The sequence below is a fragment of the Enhydra lutris genome, unplaced genomic scaffold (assembly GCF_002288905.1).
Source record: "Enhydra lutris kenyoni isolate GAN:26980312 unplaced genomic scaffold, ASM228890v2 scaffoldscaffold35, whole genome shotgun sequence".
Taxonomy (NCBI): Eukaryota; Metazoa; Chordata; class Mammalia; order Carnivora; family Mustelidae; genus Enhydra; species Enhydra lutris.
The window spans coordinates 23,078,751-23,088,695 of record NW_019154119.1 but is presented as its reverse complement, the minus strand read 5'-3'; the positions used below and the strand labels follow the sequence as shown (position 1 = coordinate 23,088,695).

General features: G+C 50.3%; 1 protein-coding gene across 1 annotated transcript; it reads right to left on the bottom strand.

Moving 5' to 3' along the window:
• Positions 1-3,780: 3,780 nt before the first annotated feature.
• LOC111154037 (family with sequence similarity 110 member C) lies at positions 3,781-8,823 on the bottom strand. Its single transcript, XM_022513391.1, has 2 exons — positions 7,829-8,823; positions 3,781-3,864 (listed from the first exon to the last, which is right to left on the bottom strand). Exon 1 carries the CDS (start codon positions 8,821-8,823, stop codon positions 7,861-7,863), a length of 963 nt encoding a protein of 320 aa, XP_022369099.1. The 3' UTR covers positions 3,781-3,864; positions 7,829-7,860.
• Positions 8,824-9,945: the final 1,122 nt, after the last annotated feature.

The following is a 9,945-nucleotide window of genomic DNA, read 5'->3' as shown; positions in this document are numbered from 1 at the left end:
CTTCAGGGTACACTGAGGCCAAAATCCAGGGCTTTCCATTTCTGTTCCTGTGGTTCAGGAAACTAATTAGCAATTAACTAATTAATTACTAATTACTTTTTCTAAGGAAATCAATATTCTATTTTGACCTAAAGAGGAATAGATATCAATGGTTTAATGCATTCTCCCTTTCAGATAGAATTCTAATTTTATGACAATTTTCAAGGAGATGACATGACGACAATGGAAGAATTTGGGTATTGTAGCAGACATAATGAAGATAATGTAGAAAGTAATGTAGATGCAAATGTAGATAATGAAGAAAGTATCACTGGGTAGGAACACATTTTTTGGTGTGTCTGCATTTTCTCTCTGCACTGCTCCCGGATACTTCTGTGGCCAGAAGGATAACTTGCTTGAGAACTCAATTTCCTTCTTGTTCAGTGTTTCCAACGTGGAACGTTCAAATACATAAATCTATTTCATTACTCAAAATGCAAGCGAAGTTTAAACACCTCACTTTAAGTGATGCCTCTGTTTTGCTGAGTTTTCACAAAGGGTAACTGAAAGGTAAGAACTCAGGTTTACCTGAAGGAAGGACCTGGCATCTGCTGTGTGATCAGGACTGTTTCTAGAGCTACCTAAGACCACTCCTAGGGTGCCTGGGGGTTGTCCATTGTCTTCATGGAAATGCAGAGCGGTTCATTTCTTCTCCAAAGAATGCCTGTCTTTAGAGGCTGGCCTAGGTTTGGGCAGAAGCCACGGAAGGACTGAAAAGGAAGCCAGTTGACCTCAGCATGGCTGGGTTTAGGGATCCAGCCGCCCTTCCTGCCTCGCTCCTACCTCTCCAGTCTGAGCAGATGCTGAGAGCAAACTTGGTGTTCACAGAGTCTGCCTTCAAACTCTTCAAACTCTGATGAATTCACTAACACGAAACCTTATAAACTGTGCTTTCTTATTTATCTTTGTGCCCATTTTCCAATATGAAATTAATAAAGATGGGTAAAAAATATTATGAAGCAAAAGACTGATGAAACAAAGAAAGACAGTGTGCTAAATATCCCGGACTGTTACGAATGCATTCGCCGGAGACTTCCACGCCCTCTGACTTGCCTACACCGGACCGGCCTACGATGCTTCCTCATTTCAGCTGATAATCTGACATCGGGGAGAAAGGGAGACCACAGGAGACGTGAGTGACTACAATATGCACACTCTAGCTTCAGTGTCTCTGTCATGGATTCATAACCAGGAATAAATGAGAAAAATACTTTATTTCTTTAATACAGAATACATACCATTGCACTCTAGCAAGGTAGTGGTTATGAGACGACAGTAACAACGGCCTGGGCCTGATGTTTTGTGGCATCACCAACCGTAACCATGGCACTGAACTCTGAACCTACTGCAAAGGGCAATGTTTAATAAAGCCTTCTTCCTCCAGTGTCAGTGACCAGTGGTTTAACAGATATACACACAACGAGGAAACTTTACAGTAACACAAATACCTCTCAGAGGCACGGCTTATCTGTAGCCATATATTAGAGAAATAGACACTATCTAGCTATTTTCCTTGTTTTATCAATAACTCTTTCTTTTCATTGTGTTTAATCATATTACTTTTCATGAACAAATGAAACTACTTCATAGCAGTAACCATTGCTATCCTTGGGAAAAACAATTACAGGATTTGTTTTCAGACCAAGCTTCAAATTTGGATGTTCTCAAAGTCACTCAGCAAACTCGGGTCATTCAGGATTAAGAAGGGACTTCTCACCTGTACCCACACACATGGGACCTGACCCTGAGGCACGAATCTTAGTGGAGGAAAGGGAGCATCACTGGTCCTGTTGGAGCCCAGGGACGCCCTGTTCCTCCTCTTCGCAGCCGCCTCTGACATCTGCTTCTGAACTCCCTGTGGCTGAATTCCTCCCCGTACCTCCTTGGACACACAGATCCTTCCGGAAGCTCTTGGTGTTTTTAAACGCAACCAGCTTGTCTATATATACGTTTATCTGTTATATGAATTATGAGTCTGCACCATTCCGATCTAAGGCAAATATGATGATAGTTCTAGTTCACCCTACTTTGAGAGTAGAAAGGCACAAAATAGGTTTGCCCGAAGCACTGACATGTACAATTAATGCAACACCTTAAGTAAGGGAATGGGCATATGTAGAGACCCTTTAAAAAAAACTCTCATCTTTGACATTATGTTTTTAAACTAACTGCAATCCATTGAACCCTAAAATAGCAGCCTTTTGAGGGGAACAACTGGGGGAAATTCTTAAAGCATGGATCTGTTGTCTTTAAATAGTCTACGATGAGAAAGGTACATCCGCGGGCCAACAGAGGCTCCAAAAATCCCTACGTGTGACTTACTTGAAAACAAATCACTATGGTACAGAGAGCAGGGAGCACTATGCTTACAGACAGGAGTGGGACATCCAATGAAATGACACACACAAACACAAGCGCGGAGAAAATGATGGAAAACTGATAAAAACTAAAACCATACGATGTTAAGGCAAACTATCTAAAGACCAGTAACTGCGAAAAAAAAAAATAATAATAATAAGTAGCTCAAAGACCCCTCTCACAGTAGAAGTTACAAAAATCGAACACAATATTAAACAAGTACATGAACATATCAAAATGCATTGGTTTATAAAATGTTCTACCACTGAGAAACCATCTTTCTCCCCTCCATACTCTTCTCCATAATAATGTTGTTCCTGAGGACATGTATTTCATTAAAACACAGCAGGCTCTGGAAGAGTCAGCTGGGTTACAAAGTCTTCCGGGTTGTCATCATGGATATAAAATTTCTCTCCACAGGCTCTGAATCTGATATCTGCGTGGTCTGGGTGTGAGGAGTGGGCGAGAGTCAGTAACTCCTCACCCACAGGGTTCTGATCCTGGAGAAGTCAGGTGCCCTGAGGCTGCCCCTCATCTCAGACACATCCTGGGCAGAAAAGGGTGAGCTGGTGCCAAACCGGGGATGACTGCGTGATCCACAGAGGTGGGGGTTAAACAGCTGGGCTGTGTGGACCCTGGGCTCTCCCAGCTTTGGGCAGTTGGGGAACCAGAGCCCTGTGGAGGTGTACTGTCATGCTGCCAGGGAAGGGAGCTCCTAGGTCTCCTGCCAGCTCCCAAAAAGGCATTTTTAGCAGTATCAACTCCAACTTCCCTTCCAATGGCACGTCCACACATCTGCAACCCAATGGGAGTGGCATTACTAAAATTACTTTAAGAGTACTTTCTGCAGTTTTGGTGGCAGTGATGCTCAGAACGGAGGTGTCCATGAGAGCGTGTTACTGTGTTTGCTCTCTGCTACCCACACTGCTGAAGTACAATACACCTTCTCACGGCTACAGAACTTTGGTTTAATTGGGGCCCAACAGCCCAGACTGATGAAAAGCAGTAAATGCTATGGTATCCGTGCTTGGCTTTCCTACTCTTGGACTTTTTTTTCTTTTTAAAATCAATTTAAATATCATTACAATGCATCATGATACCTCTTTGTCACCAAGCCAGTCAAACAGAGAGCCCTGAAAACATTTCCAAGAAGCCTTCCCTCCTCTGCTGCCCTCTGGGAGCAAAACCAGATCCGCTTCAAACAAGAAAGTACCTCCCCGAGCTCTAGCTGTCTTAACAGCCAGAACTCAGCTGATTTCCAAGTTCCAAGGTCCCCTTTCTCCACCATATCTCAAACCTTCTGAACTCTGTACGTCTCTTCAGTGGGGTGCTCCGTTCCCAGGAAAGCAGCAATTGTGTGGTCACTTGGGTGCACGGGACAGGTCCTGTGGCACTGAGGATGGCCCCAGGTCCCCAGTCATCCAGGACATACTTCAAGGAGCCCCCACAGTCTGGAAACCTCACTTCCTGTGGAGTAAGGAAAAAGCAGTGAACCAACACGTCAGTCTAGGCCAAGGTTGTACCACAAAGTCTGGTCCCCGCAGTCTTTGCTTCTGTGGTACCTTCTGCATTTTAAATTCTGAAAAGAAGCCAGTAGCCTTTGCAAAGACAGGTATCTGGTTTCTGCAGCAGAAGAAACATCCATCTCCCTGAGGCCTTTTTCTGCACTTTTGAAGTTTCCGTTTGCCTCCAACTCACGGGACAGTGAGAAAGTGATCTTTCTCGTAGGCCAGCCCGCTGCTCACCACCGCAGAGCGGGATGACACACTGAATACAAGGCAGGCGGTCCAAATACATAGGAGAAGGCAAACGGGTTCCACCCTTTCCACGCACAAATCTCTCTGAAAGGCCCAGGGGCCCACCCGAAGACAGAGCAGAGCGGCCTTCTAGCTGCTCCAGCTGCTGGTTCCCCTAAAGTGCGCTCTCACATGGAGACTGGAGAGCCTCTCAGCTAGTCCAAACAAAAGGAGCAGAAAGTCAGGAGCATCACAGCTTGTCCTATCCCCCACGGCCTCTTCGCAAACAAAGAGACACGCTCTACCCCACCAGCTTATAGGGCATGTCCACGGGTGCTCCGTCCTGTATCTAAGAGAAATGAGAAATGTGAGAATATCTGAGATTTTGCCATGAAATTGAACAACATTCATCCCTAATTAGCTCAAAGAACACGTTACCATTCTTTTGCAATAACACTAACATCAGTAACTTCTATATTCTACGGGAAAGAGAGAACCAGAGAGACTAAGTCCGGGCAGCCCCACTGTTGTAATGAACCGAAGGACAGAGATGACTCGCCCCAGCAGTGAAGGCGAGTCCTCAGGCGTCACGCACTGGGGTGCAGAACGCCACGATCCCCCAGGAACTACCACTCATGGACCCCCGGCGGGCTTGCACACAGACTCTGTGAGCTATTCTCTAGCCCAGAGAGCATCAATTTTGAAAAGCATGCATTTTTACTTTACATGAGTTTGAACTTATTTAACTTTGGATGGGTTATTTTTATTTTAATTTATCTCTACCCAAGGAACAAAGGCCTCTATATAAAATATATTTGTTTTCCTTTCCACTTAGAAAGTACACATTTGTTCATCTCAGATTTTCTGAAATTTTCATGGAATCCTAAAATGAATATATATGGATCCTGGCACAAATATTGTGATAAACTAAAGGAAAACTACTTTCTTGAATTCTTGCTTCCACAGCTTCCAGAAGTTATGAAACCCCCTGTGAGGACAGGTCATCTGCCTTTCTTTTTGAGCTGCTGGCTGACCCTCGCCAGGGGAGGTGGTGGCTGCCGCGCTCTGTGCTTTGGGTGCTGCTCTCTCTGCTGGCTTTTCCCCTGAAGAGACTGCCTGCCACCCAGGTGTGCTGAGTTGAGTGTCTATGGTCGTGCCAGACATCGCACAGTCCCATTGAGCTGCACGAAGCCCAGGGGCGCTCACTTCCTCCAGGACCATGCAAGGAGCCAGCCTTCGGGTCTCTAGTAATGAATTTCGAAGAAGACGAACAATGGTTTTAATGGAGCAAATCTGTGAGGCAAATGTTAACAGTGCTGGTGACAGGCAATGAGACACAGCAGCAGCGGGTTCCGGGTCACATCCTCTCCCTTCTCTGAGCAAAAACAAACAGCTCAGAAGGCAGAGGACACTGTCTTCCACTGGAATCAGCGGGATTAAGGGAGAGGGAAACCTCTACTCTCCCACAAAGATTCATGCTGGCAGTTTCCTAACCCTTCCTCTTGTTCCTCTTGCCTCAACGACTTTCCTTTGTCATAAAAGTTTATGTTCTCATAACCTAACCCAACTTCTTGATTCTTCTTAGGCTCAAACCTAAAAGGGGCTTCGGAGGGTTAATTCCTAGAGGGAACCTTAAATTCTCTGGCAGGTCCCCCCGCTTTGACACTGGAGCCTGGAGAAGAGGGTGGTGCGTCTGGGTCTGGAGGGGTCAGAAGGGAGAGTGTTGGTTTTCACGCTGTCAGGATTTAATTTGTTTTCTTTGTGCATCATCTCATTACCTTGGTACTATTTATACCCACCAATTCTACCTCCCCTTTGTGAGAAAAGTACAGCACAAAGCTGGGAACCTGAAGGGAACTTAGTTTAAGTTCACTGTTTACATACCCGATAGAAAATGGTCTTCTGGGGCGCCTGGGTAGCTCAGTGGGTTAAAGCCTCTGCCTTCACCTCAGGTCATGATGTCAGGGTCCTGGGATCGAGCCCCACATCGGGCCCTCTGCTCAGCAGGGAGCCTGCTTCCTCCTATCTCTCTCTGCCTGCCTCTCTGCCTACTTGTGATCTCTGTCTGTCAAATAAATAAATAAAATCTTAAAAAAAAAAAGAAAATGGTCTTCTGTTTTCCTTTTCCAGGCTCCAATCATAAAACACAGATACACAGATTATTAACTATACAGAATCGAAAAGAATAGAGGTCTTCATTTGATGGACAACGGGAGGCTAAGGTAGAGGAGGGATTACCACTGGAAGACACTCCCAGTCCCCCCACTTTAGTGCTCTGTCTACTGGACCATGTCCCTCCGGAACGATGCCATTCCCACAACTTTCCTCCTTGACACAGAGGCGTTCATGGTGGCTTGGAGGAGTGTAGTCAGCTCAGTTTCAAAAACCAGTTTGTGAAACGCACAAGCTAATGTGTTGTTATTCTTAATTTAAATGTTGACTGCCTATATAGAGTCTAAGGCTGGTGAAAAATACAATATTCAATAAACTATATGGAAAAAAGTCATGATTCTTCTGAATCCAATCTATTTCTCCTTGTTAATTTTCAAGTCTGTACTTAGACCATGGATACTCAAGGAAGTTAGGCCTTTGTCCACTCAGTCTTCCAACAGGTGAGCTGTGAGCAATCAGGCCTTGCAGCGTCCTCCCCACTGTGAAGACTGATACCGGGTCTTTGATTAGTTTATATCAGAGGCAGACAAAATACTTCCATCTTGTGAATTTTGCTTTAATCTATAGCAAGTTGTCATTGAAGGGAAAGAGAAAAATTATGGTACAATGTTTAAATTCTTGGTTCCTAAGGAGAACCCCAAAAAGGTACCTTCTCTTCTCCCTTCTTTACCCCCAAATTGTCCTCTCCACATGTTCTTGGAAGTAAGAGTAGAGGTCACTAAGGATAAGCATTCCTCAGTTCCTCAGTGAAAAAGAACTTGAGATCAACCCTGTGCTACTGGTGTCCAGGGGGAAGAGATTTATCTCCCGTACGATCATATGAGGTACATAAACCACTGAATCATAGCCCTGCAGAGTTCTAAAACACCAGCAACAACCAAGTCAGGCCCCAGTTCAACAAACTGATGCTCCTTCTTGTGAACTAAAACTCTCCTTAAAAGCTCTCAAGACAACTCAGACAAAATACAGCCACATGGAAACCTGTGCGGCTGTATGAATGCCGAACTGGTAAATTCTGTAAAGAAGTTCTCCCTCTCTGCCAGGTTTGATGAGGGCCTCCAGCAAGAAGCTCAGAGCCTCTGTCCTGCCGCAGCGGGGTTGTCTGTCCCACCCTAGGGCTACAGGTGGGCCAGGACGCTCTGATCCAACCTCAGGATGCCCCCAGGTCAATCCACACAGCCCCTAGAGCTCTCAGGCTATTTTCAAGGAGAGAAATCACAGCAGGGGTACAAAATGTTCTCTGAACATTTTGAAACTCTAACTTCTCCTCTTCTCAGACTACATTTCCAGGCAGTTAGAAGCAAAACACTCAGAAGAAAGTGTTCTGTCCCTGCAGGGGACCTGGACTGATGGCCCTTCTGCTCTTTCAGCAGCGGTCCCTTGGGCGCATGAGCCTCTGGGTCTTCATATCTAGGGTCCCTTGCAACGTCAGAGGGCTGGATCCATCCAGCTCGGCCACACTCACCAAGCCCTCACAGACACGCACACACAAAACACCCCTCCCGGGCTTTCCGGATGCACACCTGGGGTCCAGGTCTCCGCAGAGCGCGAGCGATCACGCGGGGCCCTGCAGCGCCTGGCCGGGCTTCTCCCTGGCTTTCCTGCAGGTGTACAGCCACTTGATGATGCGGGCGTTCCTCTCGACCACCGAGGTGGTGCTGGGCACCTGCTCCGCCAGCCCTTCCTCCTGCAGCCCCGCGTCGCTGCCGCTCTGCCGGGAGAAGCCGCTGTCGGAGGTGGCGACGCTCACGCTGCGGACCTTGAGTGTGACGCGGTCCGACCCCGCGGAGAAGTTCTCCCTCCCGAGAGCTTCCACGACCTCCGGTTCCAGGCCGCAGAACTGGAAGAAGGTGTCCCATTCGGCCAAGGACGCAGAGTAGCGGCAGCTGAGGTCTGACTGCGACCGCTGCAGCCCCCGCCTCGATCCTTGCAGCTCCGGGCCCCGGGGCGCAGCCGGCACTGGGGAGGGCGTCCCACAGGGTGCTGGGCGCGCCGGGGGCGCGGGAACGCGGGGGGCCGCGGAGGCCGCCGCAGAGCCGGGCTTGGACGGGACAGGCTCCTCGCGCCTGGCCCCGATCTCCTCTCCCACCTGGGGCGTCTCCGGGGGCAGCGACGTCTTGTCCTTGCCCGGGCCCTGGAAGAGCTTCTTCACCAGGCCCGCCCTGGAGCTGTCTGCGCCCTGGCCTCGGACGAAGTCGCATTTCTGCCGGTAGATGACCAGCGAGTCGGGCCTCAGCGGCTTCCGAGCTATGGCCCTGCGCGCCACGGCACCGGGGACGCGAGGCGGAGGCCGAGGATCGCCCGCGGTCCCTTCGCTCGCCGCGGGGTTGCTGCCCGCGGCCGCTGGGCCCGCGCCGGCTCTCGGAGGGCCCCGCACGTACTTGGCGCGGTCGGCCGCCAGCCTCTCCACGGCGCTCCTGCGTGCTGGCCCCGCCGCGTCCCGGACCCTGGGGGCCGCGGGGTCCCGGGTCAGCAGTCGCTCGTTCTGGGGCGCGTCCAGGGCTGGCAGGGCTCGCATCCTCGGGGCTCCGCTTGTGCTCCGCGCCCCGTGGAAACGCGCTCCGCCGACGGCTCCTGCGCGTCTTTGGCCAGTTCCGAAGTCCGCGCGGGGTGGGAAGGGCGCCCGCGCCAGCCCGCACGGGTCCAGAGTCTGGCTAACCCGAGTCCGCACCTATCCGCGACTGGCCCCAGCACCCCCCACCCACCGCGCCCCCGGCTCCTCCCCGCGCGCCCTCACCTCCTCCCCGCGCAGCTCCGGGTTCGGCACCGCCCCCTTGCCGGGCTCCACCCCTACCTCCCGCCCGGCCCCGCCTCTCACCTCCCGCGGGGTCGGTGCGTCCCGTTCCCGCCCCCGCCCCCCGCTCGCAGCGGCGCAGCCAAGCTCCGGAGGGGACCGCGGGGCGGACCGCGCTAAGGCAACGCGCAACCCGGAGGGGCTCTGCGGCGCAGGAAAGCCCGGGCTGTGCCCCTGGGCGGAGGACCCGGGAACTACCGAGCTGGTTCAGCCCCAGGTATCAGCCGCCTCCTCCCCGCCAGGGCTGCCTTGGGTCACCGCTGGACGCTGGTACTTCCGGAGTGGGTAGGGCAGAGGGACCCGGCGGTCCCCACCCCCAGAGCAGGTGTCCTAAGTCCTTTGAATTCTTAAAGGGACCTCGGCGTGTTTCGAAACTTTTCACTTTGCTTCATTTTCTAAGGTCTGCTCAGAGCACGTACTCTTACCAGAAAGGAAACGGTTATGAAAGGAACGAAGACGCATCGCAGCACAGGGTTAGGCTATGCGTCCGGTAAAAAAGAATCTGGGAACACAGCAGGGACCAGCCATGGGTCAGCCCAGACCAGACCACCGGGGGCAGAGACTCATGGGAAGAGCAGGCTGGTGGCAGAGGCGAGGACCCAGGGAGTTGGGGGAAAACCCGACCAAAAACCCGGAATGTCTGCTAATTTTACTGTAACCAAGGCAACGGGGACCCGTTCACCAGGGCAGTGGGTCAGGTTAGGAATGCTAAAAGTGTAAGATAAAATATTTCCAAAATTCCACTATTTCCAAAAGTTGGGCAAAAGACAAAGTATTTGCTGGAGGAGTGAAATGTCCATTTTATCTCTTGTGTTAAAGCCAGCTCCAAGGTATATGGACCTTTCA

Coding starts and splice junctions, on each gene's coding strand:
- LOC111154037 (XM_022513391.1), bottom strand. CDS start 8,823: ATGCGAGCCCTGCCAGCCCTGGACGCGCCCCAGAACGAGCGACTGCTG.